Raw genomic sequence first — 26,447 nt, forward strand, 5'->3', positions numbered from 1 at the left:
GCCTCATGGACATGGTGGAGACTCTGAGAACTTTTACAGAAAAGGTAGCAATCATAATTCTGATTCTGATGAGATCATTGATAGTGAGGAAATGTAAGAGCAGAAGAATTGTGCAATAATTTTAACTCCACCCCATCACAGCCTGCAGAAGCACAGGAGTCCATTCTTTTCCTGTCACTATGAGCACACTTCCATAGAAACAGCATGACCACTCCACAGACTGAGGGCCAAGGCCACCTCCTCAGAGTATAGGCAGAGGGAAGCTGGGGCAGGACATGAATCGTGAGGTCGGGATACGCCAAGGCTGTAGTTTAGGTCTTCTTTTTCCTCTGTTCAAGTGGTTGTTAGCCATCAGACCATCAGGGTGCCCAGTTACAGAGAACTCAGGTTGCCGACTATTTCAGGGATGGTTGAATAGTGTTTTCACTTTAAGAAATGTTTGAGGAGAGAAACCAAGATGGCAGCATAGGTAAATACCTAAACTGCTGCCTCGCACAACAATTTCAAAACTACAACTAAAAGACAAAACAGACATCATCCAGAACCACAGGAAGGCTGGCTGAGTGGAAATTCTACAACTAGAAGGAAAGAGAAAAGCACACTGAGACTCAGGAGCTGCAGGAGGCAGAGGTACTGAGACGCGCACGCGGAGAGGACTGGCAACTGAGTGCGTGGCTGGCTTTCTTAAGCAGGAGGGAGACAAAAGCTCCCGACTGCACTTAACTCCAGTTCCGGGCGAGACTCTGGGAACCCAGACTCATACGGGGTGAAACTGGACTGTCAGGAAAGAGAAAAGCACATTGAGACTCAGAGGAACTGCGGAAGGCCGAGGTACCGAGGCGCGCACGGAGAGGGCGGGCAACTGAGTACGCGGCTGGCTTTCTCAAATGGGAGGGAGACAAAAGCTCCCAACTGCACTGAACTCCAGTTCCAGGCGAGACTCTGGGGACCCATACTCATTCGGGGAGAAACTGGACTGTCTGGCAGCGGGCGGAACTTGAGGGCAGCTTTCTCTCAGAGGTGCTTGCAGCAATTACCATGGAACACTGAGACACAGGGGCCTATTAGGGCAGGGCTGACGGGAAACCAATGCTGTCTGCTCTGCCCTGAGACTCCGCCCTTTCCAAGCTAAGCACAGAGGCTTTTACAATTTTGCAAGTCTTGTCTCATAAGGGTGTCTCCAGAACAGAAGTTCTCCCAGCGTAGACACAGCTGATCCTCATAGCCAATTGGCCTGGAGGTCAATTCCTTCCAGTGATACCAACAACAATCAAGGCTTAACTACAACAAGACTGTGCACACAGCCCACAAAGGGGTGCAACAAGAGTGTCCACCTCAGGTAACTGGGGAAGCTGAGCCACTGGGCCCTATAGGACACCTAGCACACAAAGCCACTCTATCAACTCGGGGAAGCAGCGAAAATGCGGACACAAAGAAACAGATCACAAATGAAAGAAATGGAGGAAAGCAAACGATTGGATATAGAGTTCAAAACCACGGTTATAAGGTTTTTCAAGAATTTCCTAGAAAAGGCTGATAAATTTAGCGAGACCCTCGAGGATATGAAAAAGGACCAACTAGAAATTAAGCATACACTGACTGAAATAAAAAATATACAGAGACCTAACAGCAGACTAGAGGACCGCAAGAATCAAGTCAAAGATTTGAAATACAAAGAAGCAAAAAACACTCAACTGGAAAAACAAAAAGAAAAAAGAATCCAAAAATTTGAAGATAGTGTAAGGAGCCGCTGGGACAACTTCAAGCGTACCAACATCCAAATTATGGGGGTGCCAGAAGAAGAGAGCATGATACTAAAAATCTATTTGAAGAAATAATGACAGAAAACTTCCCCCACCTGGTGAAAGAAATAGACTTACAAGTCCAGGAAGCACAGAGAACCCCAAACAAAAGGAATCCAAAGAGGACCACACCAAGACACATCATAATTAAAATGCCAAGCGCAAAAGACAGAGAATATTAAAAGCAGCAAGAGAAAAACAGTTACCTACAAGGGAGCACCCATACGATTGTCAGCGGATTTCTCAACAGAAACTATGAAGGCTAGACGGGAGTGGCAAGTAATATTCAAAGTGATGAATAGCAAGAACCTACAACCAAGATTACTCTACCCAGCAAAGCTATCATTCAGAATTGAAGGGCAGATAAAGAGCTTCACAGATAAGAAAAAGCTAAAGGAGTTCATCACCACCAAACCAGTATTATATGAAATGCTGAAAGGTATTCTTTAAGAAGAGGAAGAAGAAGAAAAAGCTAAAGATAAAAATTATGAACAGCAAATACATATCTATCAACAAGTGAATATAAAAATCAAGTGAATAAAAAAATCTGATGAACTGAATAAACGGGTGAATATAATAGAATCAGGGGCATAGAAAGGGAGTGGACTGACAATTCTCAGGGGGAAAAGGGTGTGGGGGGTGTGGGAATAGACTGGACAAAAATCGTACACCTATGAATGAGGACAGTGCTGGGGTGGCTAAGGGCACAGGGTGGGGTGGGAACTGTGTGGAGGGGAGCTATGGGGGGAAAAAAGAGGAACAATTGTAATAATCTGAACAATAAAGATTTATTAAATTTAAAAAAAGAAATGTTTGAGCATTACTGATAAAATCTTTATAATAGAATTGTTGATCTAAAACATCTCACTCAAAAAAACCGAAGCAAAATTAGCCCATACCAGAAAAGCATTTTAAAAGAAAAAAGTAGAATGTTACCATTTGTAAATTGAAATCTCTATAATTTATGGTTTTGGGAGTGCCAATCTTACAGATATTTAAAATTCTTAAATTTTCTTTCATGTCATTATGAAGTCCTGATTTCCTAGAAAGGACCACCTGTTGGAAGGCCACCTGTCTTCACAGTTGTCCTCTCCGCATGTAGCCATTCACATGATTCAAGACACACCATGCCTTCCCATTCTCTTTTAATCCTGGCCCCTTCCCCATCCTGAGTATTCCACTGATTTATGGTTGAGATGAAGATCTTTTTGAAGCATCTATATATGACATCATAGAAATTTAGCTAGCAGATGGCCAGAGTTGACATGAGAAAAGTGTAGCTTTACTTTTACATAAATAAAAATAACCCCTAGGATCCTGGAATACCCCAACACATGATTCTTTATGGAATAGATAGTTGTAAGTAGTACAACAATAAATGTTTCATGAATTACATGCAGTATTCTTACTCTCCACCTCCGTGGAAGAAATTAATTATTTTCAGTTACAGTGAATCCATGTCCTGGTTCTGGAAACACTTGATGTATGTTTACAGTAATGCAGCCTGAGAGATTTCAGGACACTGGCCTGAGATTTCCTACTCAGCAAATTCTATACAGGTTTATTCTGTATTACCATCCATATTTGGAACTATTTCTTTTATTTTATGCAGTATGCTGCTTTTGAAATTCATAAACAGTTTGGGCAGGCCTTGACAGAAGCCAGATGAAAATTAGTTTGGGGTATAGATCGAAAATACAGCCTGACACCAGTTCATGACCATGAATCTGTTCTCTGAACACTTACCTGAAGATGGTGGGAGCTGACCTTGAGGAACTAGATAGACATGAAGTTCGTCACGTTGTGGAATTGACTCTGTTCTGGGTCTCTGAACCATCCTGAAGCCTTTAGTGAATCATAAAGTATTGACTTCTTTTGGTTTGTTTTGGGTAGAGACTAAAATAGGTCATTAGTTACCTCTCATGGCTACAAAGAACTGACTATATAGTCTTAGTAATAGCAGCTAATGGACCAGCTGTGACAGGCAGCTCTCAGCAAGTGTGAGGGGGCATCCAGGAGCAGAGGCAGCGTAATGGGAATCCCCAGGTGTGTCTAAGCAGAACTTGCTCCCTCGCTCTTTCCGCATCAGAGCTGCTGACACCATAAGATACCACGACTCTTGAAATGTTTTGTGTGGCTGGGGGGCAGGACACTACGGGCAAAGCCATGTTATCTTTGGAAAGAGTTGAGGTAGCTTGGTTGGTGCTAGAAGGCAATTAGACTGCCCAGCCTTGTACTTCCTGAGGCCTTTCACGCACAAGATGTGCGCAGACACGGATTTTGCTGTTTGCTTTGGAGGAGGGAGGATGCATCATATGGAGTCAGCTTAGCAGAGAGCCCCCAAGTTGCAATAATGGACGTGAAGTTCTGGTATATAGTAGATGCTGAGTAAATATTGTTTTGTTTTTTGTCCCATGTAATCTCCTCTTGTCCTTGGAAGAGAGATTTATTGAAGTTTAGGCTCTGGGATAAGAGTGTGACTGGGAATCAAGGCCGACTGACATTGTGGGCAGGAATGTGCATCGTGATCTCAGAGGAATGTGTATGTATGTCAACAGGTAGGGAAGGAAGCATAACAGCAGCTGGTTGTGCTTCTTGCCTTTAAACTGACCTCGAGAATGTATGTGGTCCTCCTCTTCACCTCAGTGCTTTCTCCTGGTCACTTCATTTTCCTGGCACTGAAATGGGGCCTCAGAACAAACGTGTGTTCTGAACTGTTTTAGTGGTAAGAAAATTTAGGTTAGTGCTGAAGGGTTTTCATTGTAATAGGTTTTTCAGAAGTGCCAGTCCATTTTACTGAAGATTTAAATGATTAGAATAGAAAGCAAGTTTATTTTTCTTACATTCTGACTGGTAGTTTTCAAATAAAGCTACTAGAATCTTTCTATTGTTTCAGATGCCAAAACCGGACCAAGCAATTTTAGTAAAACAAATATATCCTTTCTGAATTGTCAAAAGGCAAATTTCTCAAATATTTATGTGGGCAGGTACTCTGCCTTATTTTCCATTTGAAAGACATGATTCATTGTCACTGGGGAGAAGCGGGGATCCAGACTGGGCTCCAGCTCTGAGTTGGAGGTAAGTTAGGGCTGAGTATTTCCAGAGGAGTAGAGCTGAGTTAGCAGGTGCACCAGCATGACTCGGGTGAGAAATGTGCACCCAGTGAGCCTATCTTCTTGCCAGGGAGCTAGGAGGTGAGCCCCATGATGGTGATGGTGGAGTCCTGGTCCTCTCTTCCCTCTGGGATGGGTTTCCTATTCCCATGGTGATGATTTTTCACCTCTGTGCTGGTCAGAGTTGCTGCAGCCTGTATTTCTTGACTACCTAGCTCAGACTTCTTGCTTGAGAGATGACCACCTCAATTCACAGGGTATTTATGTGAAGTTAGGAATGAGTAGGTTTTAAGTCAGTTATAAAATTCCTTCTAAAATCTTGAGATATTAGATTGAAATAAAGTTTTTGGATAATTTCCTGCATTACAAGAGAAATTTAAGCCATTATTTTCTGTAGTGATACAAGAGGGAAAAAAAGGAAGTTAATTTTTAGACTAACTTACTTTTTTAGCGGGGGAGTGAATAATATTCCCTGAAATAACAACTACTGTAGGAGTTTAAAATGACACTGTTTATCCTCTAAACTATTCTGGTACATTTCCAGAAGTCTGTCTACATAGCACTGTGGACTGGCTTTCGTCCACAGGCAGGTGCCAGCAGGGAGTAGGGTCATCATGGGACATTGAAGCTGACTTCCTTATAGTGGTCCAGTGAGGAAATAGCCCTCCCAGTTCACGTTTCTCAGGCTGCACACTGGGCAGTCGCTTCCTCAGCTGAGAGGGTATACTGCACTTTCACATTGTACCCTTTGATATAAACTTTTGCAACCCTGAGTAATCCTATCTAATAAAAGAGTATTATGCGAAGTGACCGTACCTCCGCTACACCCACCAGCCATGCCCACCAGCCAATCAGGAGGGAATATGCAAATAAACTCAACCAAGATGGCTGCAGCCACAGAGAGCAGGAGGGAGGCTTGGGTTTCCCTGGCAATGGAGGAAGCCAAGCTTTCCGCCTGCCCTTGCTGGCCCAGGCCTCCACTCAAGGCTACAAAGTTTCAATTATAGAAGATAAAATAAATCCCAACAGAAATGGCGGCAGCACGGAGCTGGAGAGAGCAGGAGGCTAGGGTTGCCCGCGGCGATGGAAGAAGCCAAGCTTCTGCAGCCCTGGCCTGCTTTGGCCTCCGCTTAAGGCTACAAAGTTTCCATTATAGAGGATACATAAATCCCAACAGAAATGGCTGCCACCACGGAGCAAGCAGAAGGCTTGGCTCCAATCCAGGCTACAAAGTTTCAATTGTAGAAGATAAATAAATCCCAGATCCCAGGGCCTCTGCTTGGGTCGCTGGGGGGCGTGGCCGACCTGCAAACCACCACAGGCCCCTCGCCCAGGCTGCCCCACGCCCCAAGGGAACTCCCACCCTGATCCGGGACACCCTTCAGGGCAAACCAGCTGGCCCCCACCCGTGCAACAGGCCTCTATCCTATCTAATAAAAGAGTAATATGCAGATTGACTATCATTCCATCACACAAGATGGCTTCCCCTATGTGGTCGAAGACCCTGCCCCCATGTGGGGCAGTTAGGGGTGACCTGGCCAGCAGAGGAGGGATGTTGGGGATGACTGGGTCTGCAGGGAAGGGCAGTTGCAGGGGACCCAGGCCTGCAGGGGAGAGCAGTTGGGGGGTACCAGGCCTGCAGGGGAGTGCAGTTAGGGGTGACCAGGCCTGCAGGGGAGGGCAGTTAGGGGCAAACAGGCTGGCAGGGGAGCAGTTAGGCATCAATCAGGCTGGCAGGGGAGTGGTTAGGGGGTGATCATGCTGGCAGGCAGAAGTGGTTAGGGGCAGTCAGGAAGGCAGGCAGGCGAGCAGTTGGGAGCCAGCAGTCCTTGATTGTGAGAGGGGTCCCAGATTGGAGAGGGTGCAGGGTGGGCTGAGGGACACCCCCTCCCCCCCGTGCACAAATTTCATGCACCGGGCCTCTAGTTTTTACATAAAAAGAGGCTTAACTTTCATTTGTAAATTTTTTGTTGTTAATTTAACATCATGTTTTGCCTTCAAAAGAATTAAGTTGAACAGATGAAGTCATTTTTTCATTCTTCCTCTAGAATCAGTTTGAAAATATCTGCCTTTACACATGTGTTTCCTGCATCTATGTAAATGGAAAGTTACAATACTGGCCTGTGGGCATTGTTTTTTTTGTTGTTAATCCTTACCCATGGATATTTTCTCCATTTTTTTTTTTTTTTTTTTTTTTGAGAGAGAGTGGAAGGGGAGGGAGAGGGAAGAGTGACAATCATTGATGAGAGAGACACACATCGATTGGTTGCCTCCTGCACGCACCCCAACTGGGGCTGGGAATCAAACCTGCATCCCAGGTACATGTTCTTGACCAGGAATCAAACCTGTGTGCGGGTTGATGCTATAACCACTGAGCCATGCTGGCCAGGGCTGTGGGCTTGTATTCTTGATTATTCCTGGAACCATGAGGCTCTTCGGTGGGTGGCACTTAGAAGAAGGATGGCTTTTTCTCCTGCATATCACTGTTCAGCACCGGGGCCGAGTACAGGGTTTGGACAGGGAGAAGTGCTCCTAGTGCAGGTATTTGAGCATCAGAAGCCCTCTTGCTCCCCTCTCCCCCGCCCCAGCCAAGCCTGTGATTTGAGAGGCTGGGCAGGGCCTGTGTGCCACGGTGCCAGTGGGAGACCTCATGGTGCAGAGGGCACAGCTATGGTGGAAGGAGAGGATAGAGTATGGAGGACAGCCTGGTAGGAAACTGGTTCTCAGGGCGGGAGTAAGAAGTAAAGTTTACTGTGCGTTTATAGAGACCTCGAGTTGTCATCCCTTCTTGAGAGTAGGGCTGCCCTGCCGGCATTCCACACACACACACAGTCTCAGTATCACTTTGACAAGATGTTGACTTGCTGTTTGGAAAACAACACTGAGCTCTCGTCCAGTGTTTACATTGCTTTAAATATGTTATGTAAATACCAGGAGCTTGCTAAGCAGAGTTCACTTCACTTGTTATTCCTGAGAAAGGCCACTCAATCTGTGGCAGTGTTGGTAGTTAGGCTGAGCTCCAGCTCACGTCTGCACTGCCCTTGCACAGTGTTGATGGCTGCCAGGGAGGCAGGGTGGCATCGCCCAGTACCTCTAGTGGTTCAGGATGCTGCTGACTGCCCTTTCTGTGGATTCACATGGGATTCTCCTGCTCAAATACTTAAGCTTAAATATGCGCAATATCACTAGATACCACCTTCGGTTTGACTGTATTCACAGTCACTTAGCATCAGTGCTTGAATGTGGGAATGTTCACCCACCACAGGTTCTATCTTGAGATTTAATGCCCATGTGCATGGGTCCTTCCTGGACTGCTAAACAACCTAGAAGTGGCCACCTGTACCCTTTCTGTTGCCCCATCTTCCACTCATTCATTCTCAGCATAGATTGTGTCACTCCCTGTCCAGTCCTCTGTGCTCACCTCTTTGCCCAATTCTTCCTGCTCTGGCCACACTAGCTCCATTTTGTTCCCAGAGCACATGGCCTTCCCAGCTCAGGCCAGTGTAAAATGCTCCTTCTTTTGGAACCTTTTCTGTGGTTCTGCCCATGGGTGACTGCTTGCAGTCCTCTCCTTACTGAGGTTGGCCCTGGTCTGTCTGAAATCGTCAGCTCTGACCCTCTGCTGTGTGATGCTTCCTGTCTTGCAGCTGCCACTTCTGTTTATTGTACCCACCCTCCTCTACACTCATCAGCTCAGTATGAGCAGCTCTACTGGCTGACTCAGGTGTCCATGAGATGTAGCCGAGAATTTCAGTCTGTTCACTTCCAGCTTGGCCCAGAGCAGTGAGGAGGCGATTCTGAACCAGATGTGGGGAAGCTGGTCCGTTGTCATTTTAGCTGGTGAGGCAGCCAGCCACCTAAAGGATCTCAGGATTCCTGCATTCTAGCAACTTCCTCACTAATCAGAGCCTCCACTCTGCAAAGATCTCTGTCATGAGGCTAAATGTCCATCTCAGGCTTGATTTGATTGGAACTCAGCATGGTGTATTTTGGAGGGTTTGGCACAAGGGGCAGAGTTTGTTTCTGGGAGCCTCCCAGGGAAGGTGTAGATGGCCTTCCAGCCCCCGTCCTCCAGTCCTCCAAGTCCTCCTGCTGCCACTTTAGGTGACGTGTCTGGAACACACCCTTACATCCCGTCCTGGGGACTCTGGCATGAATATTCAGTCCCACTGAGTTCATTAACTGTCTTTAACCATGTTTTGAACCAAAGTATAGTTTCCTGGTCCCAGAAGACTGTCTTGTTCCTGCTTCAGCACCTGCCCTTTCTTTTCTCTATAGCAGCCCTCCTCTCCCTCCTCCTCTCCCTCCTGCATCTCCCACTCCTGTCCCTCATTCCCTATGCCTTTTCTCTTCCCACTTCCCTCCCTCTGCTTTCTGCTCCCCCCACCCCGCCCTGCTTTGCTTCATGGATTGACTGTTACTGGTGAAGTGTGGTTCTTCTACTCTAGAGGTCCCATCTCATCCATACTTAGATCACGTGTGCGTTTGGTTTCTCTGTAAATGGCTAAATGTAATAGTAGCTGACTGACGGTCAGAAAAATGCATATATCCGAGCATATAGTCATGGTACCGCATCTCCACTCTCAAATCATTGACACCTCTGAGAAATGATACTACTTACTCACCTCTTACTCTGAGTTCCAAAAATTAGATTTGTGATTTGTTTTTTGGCCTTAGCCAAAGCCAGGAGCCTAGCCTCAACCACCCTAAGCAGTCCTTCAACTGCTGGTCTGCCCTGTGGCGAAGGGTCATCTTGCCATAGTTACCATGCCTCGCCTGATGTTCCTGGAAATTTCATGTTCAGGAGCACGGCTGGGAGAGGCCGCCTGTGAAGGAGGCAGGGTGTATGAGTCATAGACAGCTAGCCACTCGGTTTTCTGCTCGGCCCCAGGCCTTTGGCAAAGCAAGGCAGGTTGGCCACCCTTTCTGAGGACTTCTTCTGTGTATGGAAGCTGGAATGTAAATATCAGGATGCTTCAGAGTAAAGTTAATGAGAAATTTTGAAGCAGTGGTGACTGTGGCTGTGACATTACTTGGCAGCCCAGGCCTAGTGGACACTCAGCAGAAAGCTGGTGTCCCTCTGATATCCTGGCCAGCCAGAGGGAGGCTCCAACTCTCCCTGTTGATGTCCTTCCCTCCCATAGTGGCATATTTGTGCAGTAACTATATCTTGTACCTTAACTTGCTTCCACGTTAGGGTCAGAAGAGATTGTTTGGAAAGCTGCTGAGTTTCAAGGCAGAGTCGGTAGTTCTTTTGGGTTGTGGTCTTAGTGAAATGCTTCTCCTTCTGGGTGGGAGAGCTGGCCCCCTCACTGCCCTCCCTCTTCCCTCTCCATAGCCTCACACCAACCCTCATTTTCACTGTGGCCTTGCTGAAGGTAGAGAAAATGGGGCCCTTCCCACACATGAATGTCGAGTTCTGGGTGTTTGCATTTTAGATGACCCTTGAGAAAAACAAAGGCTGGGGCATGTAGATGCAAGGCTTGGTAGTATTCATGCCATTATTAGTAACCTTTGAGATCTTAAAGCCACAAATGTGTATTCCACAGGATTAAGGGAAGAACGAGTGGCAGGAGAGGAAATTTTGTCGGTGAGGAGAGGAGAGGGATCATGGTGCTCTGAGCAGGAGGCTGGGAAGTGCTTCTGATCTGTATACTTCCAGGTTCACTGCTGGGAGGCCAAGGGAGGGGGGGCTGTGACACACAGAAGGACAGTGGAAGGACTCAGAGTGAGGAGAGGAGTGTGGGAAGCTTAGCATCCCCTAAGCCCTTTATTCATGCTGAGCTGGCTGGCACCCAACTCCTCAGCAGGTCAGAACAACAGCTTACATCATGCAAATAGTTTGTCTCACTTAGGATGTGCTCAGCTTCCAAGCGGCCTCTTCTTGGAACAGTTCCAAGTGGAGACTTGAGTCACAGAGTCCTCTAAACACAGGATTGCGCATTGATTCTCATCCCAGAGATGGAACACTGTGTGTGGCTGTCCTGTGCTAATATGGCCAGATTCACAGCCGTAACCCAAGCAAGTGCCTTCTGGGAGCAGCCTCTCTCTCTCTTCCCTGATGCTGGAACTCTTAGGCCACTCTAATTTGCTGCCCTTCCAGATGCAGGGTGATGCTGAAAACAAACATATGTATTAAAAAGCTCTTTGTCCTGCTGGAGTTGTAAAGAGAATCCAAGGTTTGAAGCTAGAGCTTGTCCGATGCCACCTCTTCCAGACATACAGGCCTGTGTGTGGGGTCCTGGCAGCATTGTCATCGGCGCTGTGAGCCTCCACATTTACCTGTTATCAGACTTGTGAGAGCTCTGGGCAGGCCATCGGGGAGGTGGCAAGCATGCCGATAACATACAGTGCTCTACCTTCTGTGAGTTATCAGGTGGGCTTAGTCCTGTGGAAGCCAGTCTCCAAGGCAGAACTTTTATGTTACAACATATTACATTGATCTTCCTGAGATGATCAACAGAATCCCAGGCCGATCCTTGAGAATGGAGAATGATGTCCTCGTTTCTATTGTTGACCAGGTGTAAGATCCCATACCACTCTTTTGTGACCACAGGAATTGCCCCAGTCTTCCTGGCCAACACTTGGGAAGTTGGGGGAGCGATTTGCTGACAGCCCCCATGGATCTTTCTTGTGTATATTTGAGCTGAGCACTGGGCCCTTTAGAGTGTGTGAGTTTGTCTGAGACTCCCCTTCTCTCTTTCAGAGGACTACCCCAATGGCACCTGGCTGGGGGACGAGAACAACCCCGAGATGCGGGTGCGCTGCGCCATCATCCCCTCCGACATGCTGCACATCAGCACCAACTGCCGCACGGCCGAGAAGATGGCGCTGACACTGCTGGACTACCTCTTCCACCGGGAGGTGCAGGCTGTGTCCAACCTCTCAGGCCAGGGAAAGCATGGCAAGAAGCAGCTCGACCCCCTCACCATCTATGGGATCCGGTGTAAGTGTGGGTTTCCTGTTCTCTGCTCAGCTCCTTAAAGGAGGACCTGTCTGGAGGGTGGGCCCTGTGAGGTAGGGCTTCTGGGACGAGTCAAGATCTCCATTATTGGGTTCTCCCATACAGTGGGGTTTCTTGTTGTTTTGTTGATGGTTTCTTTTGCTGTGCAAAAGCTTTTTATTTTGATGTAGTCCCATTTGTTTATTTTCTCTTTAGTTTCCATTGCCCTAGGAGCAGTATCAGTAAAGAAGTTCCTTAGGCATGTGTCTGAGATTTTGCTGCCTGTGGATTCCTCTAGTATTTTATGGTTTCCCGTCTTATGTTTAAGTCCTTTATCCATTTTGAGTTTATTTTTGTGTATGGTGTAAGTTGGTGGTCTAGTTTCATTTTTTTGCATGTATCTGTCCAATTTTCCCAACACCATTTATTGAAGAGACCGTCTTGATTGCATTGTATGTTCATGCCTCCTTTGTCGAATATTAATTGGGCATAGTGGTTTGGGTCGATTTCTGGGTTCTCTATTCTATTCCATTGATCTATATGTCTGTTCTTGTGCCAGTACCAGGCTGTTTTGAGAACAGTGGCTTTGTAATACAGCTTGATATCTGGTATTGAGATTCCACCTACTTTGTTCTTCTTTCTCAGGATTGCTGTGGCTATTCGGGGTCTTTTTTTATTCCAGATGAATTTTTGGAGAGTTCTTTCTAGGTCTGTGTAATATGCCGTTGGTATTTTAATAGGGAGTGCATTGACTCTATAGATTTCTTTGGGTAGTATGGACATTTTAATGATGTTGATTCTACCAATCCATGAACATGGTATGTTCTTCCATATGTTTATGTCTTCCCCTATCTCTTTTTTCAGTGTCCTGTAGTTTTTTGCATATAGGTCTTTTACCTCCTTAGTTAAGTTTATTCCTAGGTATCTTACTTTTTTTGGTGCGATGGTAAGTGGGTTTGCTTTTTTAGTCTCTCTTTCTGTAAGTTCATTATTGGTGTATAGAAATGCCATAGATTTCTTGATGTTAATTTTGTATCCTGCTACATTGCCGAATTCATTTATTAAGTCTAATAATTTTTTATGGAGTCTTTAGGGTTTTCTATGTACAGTATCATGTCGTCTGTGAATAAGGACAGTTTTACTTCTTCTTTTCCAGTTTGGATGCCTTTTATTTCTTCTTCTTGTCTGATAGCAATGGCTAGTACTTCCAGTACTATGTCGAACAGGAGTGGTGAGAGTGGGCATCCCTATCTTGTTCCCGTTTTTAGGGGAAATGGCTTTAGTTTTTGTCCATTGAGTGTGATGCTGGCTGTGCGTTTGTCCTATATGGCTTTTATGATGTTGAAGTATGATCCTTCTATTCCCATTTTGCTGAGAGTTTTTATTAAGAAAGGGTGTTGGGTTTTGTCAAATGCTTTTTCTGCGTCAAGTGGTATGACTATGTGATTTTTCTCCCTCAATTTGTTTATGTGATGTATCACGTTTATTGATTTGCAGATATTGTACCATCCTTTCATCCCTGGGATAAATCCTGCTTGGTCATGGTGTATGATCTTTCTGATGTACTGCTGGATCTGATTTGCTAGAATTTTGTTGAGGATTTTGGCATCCATGTTCATGAGGGATATTGGCCTGTAATTCTCTTTCATTGTGTTGTCTTTATCTGGTTTTGGTGTTCGGGTGATGCTGGCTTCATAGAATGAGTTTGGAAGTGTTCCTTCCTCTTGAATTTTTTGGAATAGTCTGAGGAGGATAGGTTTTAGTTCTTCCTTGAATGTTTGGTATAACTCTCCTGTGAAGCCATCTGGCCCTAGGCTTTTGTTTGCTGGAAGCTTTTTATGACTGCTTCAATTTCTTCTATAGTTATTGGCCTGTTGAGACTTTTAGAATGTTCCTGATTGAGTTTTGGAAGGTTGTATTTTTCTAGGAATATGTCCATTTCCTCCAGGTTGTCTAGTTTGTTGGAATAGAGTTGTTTATAATATTTTTTAACAATCCTTTGTATTTCGGTGGGGTCTGTTGTTATTTTGCCTCTATCATTTCTGATTTTGTTTGAGTCCTCTCTCTTTGCTTCTTGGTGAGCCTGGCAGAGGTTCATCAATGTTGTTTATCCTTTCAAAGAACCAGCTCTTGGTTTCATTGATCTGTTAATATTGTTTTTTTGGTCTCTATGTCATTTATTTCTGCTCTAATCTTTATTATCTCCTTCCTTCTGCTCACTCTGGGCTTTTCTTGTTGCTCTCTTTCTAATTCTTTGAGTTGTAGTGTTAGATGATTTACTACCATTTTTTCTTGTTTTTTTGAGGTAGGCCTGTAGAGCTATAAACTTCCCTCTCAGGACTGCTTTCATTGTGTCCCATAGGTTTTGGATTGTTGTGTTATTATTGTCATTAGTTTCCAGAATGTTTTTAATTTCTTCTTTGATCTCATTGGTAACCCAATCAATATTTAATAACATGCTATTCAGCTTCCAAGTGTTTGAGTGTTTTGGATTGTTTTTATTGTAGTTTATTTCTAATATTATGCCATTGTGGTCTGAAAAGATGCTTGGTATTATTTCAGTCTTCTTGAATTTGGGGTGACCCAGTATGTGGTCTATTTTTGAAAATGTCCCATGTGCACTTGAGAAGAACGTATATTCCGCAGCTTTGGGATGAAATGTTCTGAAGATGTCAATTAAGTTCATCTGATCTAGTGAGTCATTTAGGATTGCTGTTTCTTTGATGATTTTTCTGTCTAGAGGATTTATCCAGTGATGTCAGTGGGATATTAAAGTCCCCTACTATGATTGTATTGTTGTCGATCTCTCTCTTGATATCATCCAGGAGATTTTATTTATTTATTTGGGTGCTCCTGCATTGGGTGCATATATGTTTATCAGTGTTATATCCTCTTGTTGTATCGATCCCTTTAGTATTATGAAGTGGCCTTCCTTATCTCTTGTTATGGCCTTCACTTTGAGGTCTATTTTGTCAGATATAAGTATTGCTACCCCAGCTTTTTTTTCATTTCCATTTGCCTGAAATATATTTTTCCATCCCTTTACTTTCAGTCTGTGTGAGTCCCTTCTTCTGAGGTGGGTCTCTTGTAGACAGCATATATATGGGTCATGTTTTTTTATCCATTCAGCCACTCGATGTCTTTTGATTGGAGCATTTAGTCCGTTTATGTTTAAAGTTATTATTGAAAGGTACTTGTTTGTAGCCATTTTATTTTTTGAGGCTGTGTTCCTTCTTACCTTTTTGTTTCTTCTTTTTACAGAATTCCCTTTAGCATTTCTTGCATTGCTGGCTTGGTAGTGATAAACTCCCTTAGCCTTTTTTTGTCTGTGAAGCTCCTGCTTTCCCCTTCAATTTTGATTGATAGTCTTGCTGGATAGAGTATTCTTGGATTAAGTCCCTTGCTTTGCATCACTTTGTATGTATCCTTCCATTCCCTTCTAGCTTGATGTGTTTCTTTTGAGAAATCATTTGATAATCTGATGGGGGATCCTTTGTAGGTAACTTTCTGTCTCTCCCTTGCAGCATTTAAGATTCTCTCTTTGTCAATAACATTTGCCATTGTAATTATGTGGGTCTTTTGGGATTTATCTTGCTTGGGACTCTCTGTACTTGAGTAACTTTTTTCTTCCCCATATCCGGGAAGTTTTCTGTCATTATTTCTTCAAATAGATTTTCTAATACTTGCTGCTCTTCTTGTCCTTCTGGCAGCCCTATTATACATATGTTATTTCTTTTTGCATTGTCCCAAAGCTCCCTTAGGCTCTCCTCCTGCTTTTTAATTTTTTTCTCTAGTTGCTGTTCAGATTCGGCTTGTTTCTGTACCTGATCTTCTAACTCACTAATTCGGTCCTCTGCTTCTTCTAGTCTACTGTTGAAGCCTTCCATGGTGTTTTTGATTGTAGCTATATCATTTTTCATTTCTTCCTGATTTTTGCATAAGTTGTTGATTTTTTTGTCCATCCGGTGTATGAACTGTATGACCATTACTCTCAATTCTTTTTCTGTCATGTTGCATGCTTCCATTTCACTTATTTCCTTTCTTGGCGATTCCTCCTTTTCTTTCCTCTGGGGATTGCTTCGTTGTCTCCCCATTCTGACTATCACCAGACGGTTCAAATGTTGAGTTGCGGAGGCCTGGGCCATGTGCAGTGGGAGTTTTGTACCCCCCAAGTGTCACTGAAGAGCTCTGACCCCAAGATGTCCGGTTGCTGTGGGTTGGTGGGAGTCACGCTCGCCCTGGGTCAGAGTCACAGGCGCTTAGTGTGGCCTTGTGTGTGCACCTAGAATCAGGGACTTAGTGTGGCCTGCGCCACATTGAAACAGAGGACCCACTGGCGTAGCCAAAAATCAGAGTCCCCTATTCCGTATCAGGAGTCAGAGGCTCCCTGTGTCCATGCCGAGAATCGAGTATCAGAGCCTCTGTTGCTTGGTGCTACCTCACACTGAGAATCAGGGTCCCTGTGTGCACATGTGCCAAGAATTGGAGTCGCTGGCTCTTGTGTGAATGTACTGGGAATCAGGGATCCCAGGTGCATGTAATGAGGAACGGAGTCTAGTCACTGGTGCTCATTGCTGCCTTTTGCGTGGAGATTCAGGGTCCCTGATCTTCTTGGGAGACCGGGTTGCTCAGTCGCACTGTGTTGGCAGGAGGTCCACTTCTGCCCTGCGGTAAACAGCCTTCTATGTGCGTTTGCCCTGAATCAGAGTCAGGTGGCACTGCTACTTAGTGTGGGCGTGGGGTCTGGTTACGCGGGTGTGCACAGTGAAAAACAAACTCCCCGTGTCCATGCACCCAGGCTCAAATTCAGCGCTGCCTCCCGGTGTGGGCACAGGGTCTGGTCATGGGGAACAAACTCCCCGAGTCCGCACATCCAGGTGCAAATTCAGTGCAGCCTCTCTGCTAAGGTACAGGGTCTGGTCATGGGAAACAAACTCCCCGGGTTTTCACCCCCAGGCTCAAATTCAGCGCTGTCTCTCTGCGTGGGTGCAGGATCTGGTCGCAGAAAACAATCTCCCCAAGGTCGTGCGCCTATGCTCAAATTCAGGACTGCCTCCCTGCCTGGGCGCGGAGACTAGTCGCGGGAAACAAATGCCCAGAGTTCGCAAGTCCGAGCTCAAGTTCAGTGCTGTCTCCCTGCCCTTCGTGGGCGCGGGATCTGGTCACAGAAAACTACCTCCCTAGGGATGAGCAGCTAGGCTCAAATTTAGCTTAGTCCCCCTGCCTGGGCGCGGAGACGAGTCGCGGGAAACAAACTTCCCGTGTCCGACACCAAGGCTCAAAGTCAGACAGAGTCTCCACTGCTTTGTGTGTGCAGAAAGCCTTATTGTGCGGTTGGGGTCTGGTAGTTTCTATGTTGCTGCCACGGGGGTGGCGGGGGAGGGGGATTGGCTTTGTGACTCACAGAAATCTGCGGCTGTGGTGCCTGGAGTCTTGATGTCCCTGGGTCTGCAGTAGTGATCACAGGTCTTTTACCAGTGTGGCTGTAGGGTCCTGGTTTGCTTCTGAGACCAGACTGGGTGTTGGCGAGGCTAGGATTCTAGTCTCAAGCAGTTCTGTTCTTCAAGATGGCATGGTCTCTGTGCCGCCGGTGTCCGCCCCGGAGTGTTTGCGGCGGCAGCGGGGTTTTGCCGTCTAAGACTGTCCAGATTGGCAGCCCCCCTGGAAGAACTTCAGGGTCTAGCTGTCCCTATTTCACTCACACACACACCCATACACGTCCACACACACCTCAGTCACTCCCTCACTCTCTCACACACTCTCCCTCCCTACCTTCCTGCCGGTCCGATTCTCTGCTGTTTCTGCAGACTCTGGGTGACATGGACACCTTCAGTAATTCTCAGACGGTCGTCTTTCCCTGTGTCTGTTTTCACACGGCTATCTTCTCCGTGTTTCCATTGTCACCTGGCGTCTTCTCCCTGTGTCTCCATCATCACACAGCCCTGTTGTCTTGGGCCTCTGTCGTCACATGTTTTGTCTTCTCCCTGTGTCTCTTCTCCTTACAGGGATACCCGTCATATTGGATGTAGAGCCCACTGCTCTCCAGTATGACCTCATCTTTTTTTTTTTTTTTTAAAATATATTTTATTGATATTTTACAGAGAGGAAGGGAGAAGGATAGAGAGCTAGAAACATCGATGAGAGAGAAACATCGATCAGCTGCCTCCTGCACACCTCCCACTGGGGATGTGCCTGCAACCAAGGTACATGCCCTTGACCGGAATCGAACCCAGGACCCTTCAGTTTGCAGGCTGACGCTCTATCCACTGAGCCAAACCGGTTTCGGCAGTATGACCTCATCTTAATGTAATTAATCACATCTACAAAGACTGTATTTCCAAGGGAGGTCACATTCTGAGCTTGGAGAGCCTGACAGCGGCATCGGGCTCTCCTGCGATAAACTGAGGAGTGGTGTCACTCGTTGTGCTTCTGTGAGTGGATCACCACTGCTTGGGGAGAAGGGGTGGACCCGGCCTTGAGGCTAGGACACACTGGGTATGCGAGGTGCATAGTGTGTCAGCGAGGCGTGCTGAACCCATCCGCATGAGGGAGCATGCTGGCCAGTTTCCCCTCACTCAGAGAGCTGAAGATTTCTGTTGTTTTTCTAGGCCAGTCACTATGAAGTCAAGACTGTAATTTTAAGAAGTAAATTGCTGGCACTCAGTTTTCTGCTTATTTCCCCCCCCCTTGAACTTGAGATTACATTAGCAGTTATAGTGTTTTTCATTCCTTTGTGACTGATAAGCCCCTTGCCACCCACCAAGGATGCGAGATTGTGTCTCTGTTCATTTGATTTCCTCTGTTCCTCTTTCCCACAGTGTGTCTCAGCCTCTCTGTGGGGCTCATTATTTGAGAGCTGGAAATCTGGTTTTGTGATTTGAACCACCATTGTCAACCATGGGCGTTCTGGAAAGTGGGAAGGCAGTTAACAGTGATGGACTCTTAGATCTTCAGGAGGTGGCCAGATAGCTTGCCAGCAAAGCAGATGGGCCAGCTCGCAGGGGCTATCTTTCTGGGGTGGCCTGGGGGCTTGCCTGCTGAGCAGCTCTCCCACAAAGATACTGAAAGAGCTATGTGGCTCACCCTCGGGTGAGATGGCTCTGCAGCTCCCCAGGGACCCTGTGCAAGGACCCTTTGGCAGCAAACCAGAAATGGCCTTAGAATGAGCCGTGTTTCCTACAAGGGCAGCCAGAGTGATAGCCTAGTGGTGGGGAGCTATACGAGCAGAGGCTGTGGCATGAAATTGATGTCATCTTCTCCCTGGTCCCCTGAGTGTCCCCCAGGGGGTCTCTTAGGTGCTGTTGAGGGGCAGAGTAAAGCACTCCTGGGGTTTATGCTATGACCATTTCTTCTCCACATGGGTGGGCACTCGGAGGCCTGAATTTTAAAGCCAGGTCTCACTGCTAACTGATAATTCAGCTTGTAACTCAAGTGAGGGTAATGGCATTCTCATTTCATGAGGTTTTCTTATGAGATAAAATGATTTACAAGTGTGAAGTACCAGTTAAGTTCAAATGAAGAACACTTTAGGAAAAGTCAGAATTGCAGCATCCAGCAGTACATGCGATCAGGGGGCTGCACCCTCTGCTATCAGGACTCCTTCCTGGAGCTGCCCGCCGATGGCCAAGGGCTTCTGAGGGCAGAGCTGACTTTACTGCCCCATTGGCTCCATCCCCTGTCGCTCCCCCTAGGGCTCTCAGCAGGGGAACATTTGTGTTGCTGATTCATTAGTTAGTTTTTCTTGGCAGTCATCAGGGTGGCATTTGCCATGCATTTGAGTCTTGAGTTGCTTTTGGAAGGAATTATGTAATATGATGTCTTAGAAGAATTAAAAAATGGATAATATATAACTACATGAATGTATATTTTTTTTGGTCAATGTATGTAAGCCAGGTTTTGACTGGCAAATTGGTTTTTACAAAGTTGAATTTACATGTTCACGCTTTTGCTCATTTCTTATATTTATATACTATGTGTATCTTGTATATATATTCTGTTCCTGACAAGTTTTTAAAATTGTGTATAATTTCATTTATCCCTTGAGGCATTCAGCTGGTTTTCCTTGAATGTGAAGGTGTGACGACAGGAGGATGGTTTGTAGAATGTTTCTCTCTCTCTTTTTTTAAAATATACTTTTATTGATTTCAGAAAGGAAGCGAGAGGGAGAAATAGAAATATCAGTGATGAGAGAGAATCATTGATTGGCTGCCTCCTGCACACCCCCTATTGGGGATCTAGCCCACAATCCAAGCATGTGTCCTTGCCTGGAAATGAACCTGGGACCTTTCAGTCCGCAGGCCAATGCTCTATCTACTGAACCAAACTGGCTAGGGCTAGAATGTTTCTCTTGAAGCATATAACTTAACTAGAGGCCTGGTGCATGAAATTTGTCACTGTAGGGGGTGGGGGAGGTGTACCTCAGCCCGGCCTGCACCCTCTCGCAATCCAGGAAGCCTCAGGGGATGTCCTGCATTGAGCATCTGCCCCCTAGTGGTCATTGCGAACATAGCAACTGGTCGACTGGTCGTTCTGCTGTAATGGTTGCTTAGGCTTTTATATATATAGATATAGGTAAGATATTTTGATACTGTGTGTGATTGCTGTTTCTTTTATTGTCTTGGAGACCACAGTTGTACTTGGGCAACTATGCAACTATAGTTAGGAGTTGGGGTCTCCTGTAGCTACCTAACTATAGTTCTGATAGTTGCACTCTCCTGTAACTACAGTCAGGAGTTGGGTTCTCCAATGACTATATAACTACAGCTAATATTTGGTTCTTCTGCAATTACGGCAGTGGTTGGCTTTTGTTACCACTAATGCTGGTCACTAGCCTGGAACTTTGTGAGCTATCCCCTGCACCTAAAGCCATACCTGGCATGTAGCAATCACTCAGTAGGTATTAGTGAATGTTCGGTGATTATTTTAGAGATGACCTGAGTATCAGAAAGCAAATATTCATGCTGTTTCATTTACATATTTCCTTTTATGCATGAGGATTACAGTGCTGCTAAAACTACCTCAGGTTTTTGTTCTTTCAGATCCTATAAATCCTACCCTTCCTTACCTCAATTTCTTTTTAATCTAGATTACAGAAATTTGGGTTTTCATTACATTTAGAGTCAAAGATGTCTTAAGCATATGCTCATAGAAAAACTCTAGAAATGTCTTTCCAAGATGAAAGGAACTTTTGATACTTAATATAGTACTTAAAAGAACAAACACTGCCTTTGTTTTGATTATTTGTAGTATTTTGGTCTTGAGAGGGACAGATTTTAGGAATTGTGCATCAAGTTAATTCTCAGTAGATTGTCCTAACTTAATGCTCTTAGTAGTTGAAACAGGATGTTTTTTAGCTTAATCTTTTTATTATTCAATTTTTGAATTTCATCCATTTGTTTTCCCATTAATCAGTGAAGTTGCATGAGCCAGCTAGAGAGGAGGTCACCCTGCTTAAGCATTTCTTGTAGTTCCCACATTCATGACTTTACTTTCTGTTGATTCAGCATAAAGAAGAGGTGGTGTAGTCTAGTGAGAGGTGGGCAGGGCTGGCAATGAAGGGTCTCCATCTGCAACCCACTCCTCAGTGGCCCCCCATGTCACCGGGTTCCTCTTTGTTGATAAGGGGTGGCACATACTGAGAGCTTTCTGTGATGTAAAAGGTTAACTAATGTGGGTGTCAGTAATATGCTCTGTTAAGTGCAGGCTAAACTACTGGACTGCAAGGCTACATGCACCCTCTGTGACTAGCAGTTCACTTCTGTCTGGGTGTGGGGGCTCTAGGGCAGTGGTCTCCAACTGGTGATCCATGAGGTCCGAAAGGTAGGTGACCGCTGCTCTAGGGAGTAAAAAATCACCTCTGCCCTTAGGGAGTTTCCATTCTGATGGGGAGGCAGATGGAGAGTTCCACAAGCCAGACGCAGACTCAAGTTGCAATGGAGATGTTTTAAGAAGAGTTGTAGTCACCAGTTAGTCATCGAGTTTTGAAGCATTTACTATGGGCCCAGATAGTCTTGGTTCTTGGCATACATGGGTGCACAAAACAAAGATCCCTGTGTCTGTGAGAGAAACAAAGAGTAAACACAATAAATATATATATTCTCTAAAATGTTAGAGACCCAGGACGGGAGTGGAGGTGGGAGGAACCTTAGGGTCAAAGGGGCTGGTTAAGGATAGGATAATTGAGGTCCTATTCAAGCCAAGACTTGAAAGAAGGGAGGGAGGCAGCCAGGAAGACATAAATGAACAGAGCTGGGGCCTGGAAAAACAGTTTTGATAAAATTGTTGGGATCTTTGATTTTATTTCGACATTAAGGAAGTTAGAGGAGAGAGAAAAGTTTGTGGAGCATCTGGGAAGCTCCTGTGAGCCTCACCACCTAGCTTGTTACCTTATTTCCATCTGGTTTGGGTGGGTCCAGTCAGAGTTATTTAAAACTTAAATAAATTAAAATATTTTATAACATATAACTAGCATGCCTGTGGGGCGGAGGCGAGGGGCTCTCAGCCCCAATCACATTTTTGTGTTCAAATTGCTCCCAAACAGCCAGGACCCAAAAGGAAGTCCTTCACCTCATGGTGCTTTTATTTGGGACGTCTTCTTCCAGGTCACCTCTTTTATAAATTTGGAATTACGGAATCTGACTGGTACCGAATCAAACAGAGCATCGACTCCAAATGCCGGACAGCCTGGCGGCGGAAACAGCGAGGCCAGAGCCTGGCCGTCAAGAGCTTCTCTCGGAGAACGCCATCCTCCTCCTCGTACAGTGCATCAGGTACGCTTAGGGGAGCAGCCTGGAGCAGTTTGCGTTGCAGGACTCGGGGGGTGGTCCTGAATGAGTCCCTCACCCGCAGAATCTACAACTGCTACTAGGGTACCAGCAATTCAAGCCTTAACTCTGTGTACACATGTCAGCTTAAGTTATTTAGAGAATGCTGCTTCTGTGTCAGTGGGAAGCCACAACCGGACCCGCTTGAGGCTTCCTCCTTGTGAGCACTGGAATCAAATTAGTTTTGAGAGAAACACAGAGCATATTCATTTTTAAAAATCAAACTTTAAGAAAAGCACATTGCTATTTGTGTTGATTTAATTGTTCTGTATTTTAATATCCTTGGCTAAAACTAGGTAAAGCAAAATAGGTGATTAAAGGGACTTCTGGAATTTTTGTCATTGTTCTTTTTGCATACTCAGTCTAACAAAGCAAATCTGATATATAAGACTATTCTGGTGACAGAAATAATTCAGTAAAATGTAACTAAACCAGGATCTTGTTATTGGTAGTATTTCCATCTGGGGTGTCTTGCTTACTTTTGAATTATCAGCTGACATCAAAGGAACTTCCAAATAAATGCTATAAATAAAATTCTGAGCCAAGGTTAGTCCTGCCAGTTTGAACACAAACCATAAAGCCACTAGTTTCAAAGCGTTTAAAAAAAATCAATTTATTAAAACATTTGAGTTGCTCTCCCTTATCTAGCAACACTGTATAAATTGTTATATGTGCTTGATTTTAAGATGGCTACATGTTATTGTTTAAAATACAGTTTAGCATTTTTTCCCCACAGGTCTCATTGGTGAGATGAAGACCTTAGGTAGGCATCTATTTAGTGCCCAATATTTTAGAATTGCAGGGAACCAGCTCTTGCAGCTGGTTTTCCATTGGACATAGAGAAGAGCCAGGCCAGGGAGGAGAGGAGGCCCATGGGTGGCCTGTCCTTTCTGCTTCAGTCTCTTCCAGTGGGCACTGTGCTCCAGAGCCGCACCAGCACTGTCCCTTGGCCTCGGGTCAATCCGACCATGCTTGTCTCCTGTCACTTGCCTTAGATCTTGGTCTGTTCTTGATCACAAAGTCACCAATGCAAGTTTTTGTACTAGACTTTGATATCTATATAAATTACAAAACATGAATTTAATGTGGTCTTCATGTTGTATAGTTATAGGGAGCTATTGATTATATGGTAAGTTCAGTAATTTGAATCTTAGGTTTGGGAACCATTATACATACAAATCCTATCATCTATGGTTTTTTAGAACCCTGGGGACTGTCATTCCTTTTGGTTATATTTTTGAAAACCAGCAAAATTAGTTGATTTTTATTAACATTGGAGCAGAAATTATTTAGGAACCAATTTAGTTATATAGTTCTTATTAACTGGCAGAGTGGATTTTAAATGTTTTCGTCATTACCATCTTAAAGAAGTTTGGAAAAGTGTTCTTTGCATATTTTTATGTTGACATTTTAAAATGTTGACACCTAAAATTTTTAATTCTACTTTGAAATAATTTAAAAGGATGTATTTTCTGGCATACTGCTGTATTACTTATTTATTTATTGTTATTGATTTCAGAGAGGGAGAGAGAAATAGAAACATCAGTGATGAGAATTATTGATCAGCTACCTCCTGCACACCCACTACTGGGGATCGAGGCTCCAACCCTGGGCATGTGTTGACCTCCTGGTTCATAGCTTAATGCTCAGCCACTGAGCCACACCGGTCGGGCTGCTATATTACTTAAAAAAACATATTAAATTACTTAAAAAATTCATGAAACACTTTTCTTTAGTAAAAGTACTTAAGAAAATTTCTCTGATTGAGATTTTACAATTAAAATTAATACACATTGCCGAAACCGGTTTGGCTCAGTGGATAGAGCGTCGGCCTGCGGACTGAAAGGTCCCGGGTTCGATTCCGGTCAAGGGCATGTACCTTGGTTGCGGGCACATCCCCAGTGGGAGGTGTGCAGGAGGCAGCTGATCGATGTTTCTCTCTCATCGATGTTTCTAGCTCTCTATCCCTCTCCCTTCCTCTCTGTGAAATATCAATAAAATATATTTAAAAAAAAAATAAATAAAATTAATACACATTATCAAAACAAACATATCATTTTGGATTAAACATAGAAAGTAAAATTTTATTAGAGGTGTATCTTTAAATAAGTGAGTGGAGCCTTTTTCTTTAGTTAGTTTAATTGTCCAAGGACAAATATTACTTATTGCTGATTTAAAACAGAGTTTAACATCTACCTTTTTTTGTATTTTTTATCTTATCAATATATATCCTGAGGAATTCCATTTAAATAAGTAGATGTGAATAGTCTTTTGGTGAATAGTCAGTTCTTTAGATTCCTTCTATCTACAGGTCAGAAATCTTAGTTATCTAACGCTAATTACTGATAAGCCCTACAAAATGCCATGCTCTCCATTGGGAAATGTTGACTTGGATTTCAGAATGAAGAATTTCCTTTCCTCTTCTGTGGGAGTTTGGGGTTGGGGTTGGGGTTGGGGAAGAGAAGGCAGCCTAGATGTGTGCACCTACGCTAGTCTGCTGGGCTGATACTGAGCTGTCTGTTTTCCCACAGAGAGCCTGATGAGCACGCCGCCACCCGCCAGTGAGATACCACAGCCCCAGCCGCAGGCCCTGCACTATGCCCTGGCCAACGCCCAACAGGTCCAGATCCACCAGATTGGAGAGGATGGACAGGTCCAAGTAGTATGTACCTTTCTACTAGCCTGTCTCCATGAATGAACTGGAAGGGAGGGTGTGGCGGGGATTGGGAAAAGCAAGATCAGTTCTCCCTGCTTTTCTGGATCCCGTGGATAGTTTGGGATGAGGGAAAAATGCATGTTAAGGTAGAAGTAATTAGGGTACGAACTCTTATGTTTCAAAAGGAAGGTCATTACTGGGTGACCCTGACATTGTTGAGGGCCTTTCATGGCTGTGCTGCACCCAGTGGTCACTATAAGCTCTAAGGGTCCATGCTGCTGCCTGTCCTCCTGGGAGGCGTCATAGATGGTGTCATAGATATTTTCTCACTTTGGAAACACAAGTACCCTTTTACTGGGGGAAGAAAAAATAATTTCCTTCTGGGGTCAATGAAAAAGCTGGTGGCCTTAGTTATTGTGCAGCATTTCCTTTGGCTTGTGTGGGCAGTTAGCTCAGCGATGAGTCCATTAAGCCTTGTTGCTTTGTCTGTGGTGGTGCCAGCCCAGGTGGAAATTTCTCCAGACCCTATGTGGGGTTCTGTGGCCAAGATGTGGGGGGCAGGAACTTTGCTAGAGAATGGGATGTTTTCAGTGTGCCCCTGAGATTGTGTTGATGTTTGAGTCACACCCAGACTCTTTTTGTACACCTGCATCACCAGGGCTTTCTCCTGGAACCCCGATTCCATCCAGGGGTGACCTAGTTTGATGTCACCTGTCTCATTTTGATTTTACACTTCCTGGAAAGGGGTGGGCTTCCAGAAAGTATTGATGAGGACTTTTAATGAAGTTTTTCTTCTTCCAGAGAAGATGAAGCAGTTAAAAGTAGTGAATTCTTTGTTTAATTGACAGTCACAAAGGCAGTTAGTTACTCTTTAAGAAAGTTTTGTGAAAGAATTTCAGAATAACTTGGACACAGTTCACATAGACATAGTAAAATGAAATCAATAGAAATTTCTACAGTAGTTTACTTTAATATCCATTTTCATTAAGATAGAATTTTATTTTATTTTTAAAAAACTATTTTTATTGATTTCAGAAAGGAAAGAAGAGGGAGAGAGAGCTAGAAACATCAACGCCCCCTACTGGGGATTGAGCCCGCAACCTGGGCATG

The 26,447-nt window shown here is 44.7% G+C and overlaps 1 protein-coding gene across 6 annotated transcripts in view; it reads left to right on the top strand.

Moving 5' to 3' along the window:
* The window catches only part of BANP (BTG3 associated nuclear protein), a 160,710-nt gene that overhangs the window by 71,566 nt on the left and 62,697 nt on the right, over window positions 1–26,447 (top strand). For all 6 annotated transcript variants that reach the window (XM_080643796.1, XM_080643795.1, XM_080643797.1 and 3 more), the window contains 3 exons: window positions 11,622–11,861; window positions 22,460–22,627; window positions 25,213–25,343. In XM_080643796.1, coding sequence (XP_080499922.1) covers window positions 11,622–11,861; window positions 22,460–22,627; window positions 25,213–25,343 — 539 coding nt within the window. The remainder of the gene's footprint in view (window positions 1–11,621; window positions 11,862–22,459; window positions 22,628–25,212; window positions 25,344–26,447) is intronic.

This window comes from Plecotus auritus (genome assembly GCF_963455305.1).
Source record: "Plecotus auritus genome assembly, chromosome: 10".
Taxonomy (NCBI): domain Eukaryota; kingdom Metazoa; phylum Chordata; class Mammalia; order Chiroptera; family Vespertilionidae; genus Plecotus; species Plecotus auritus.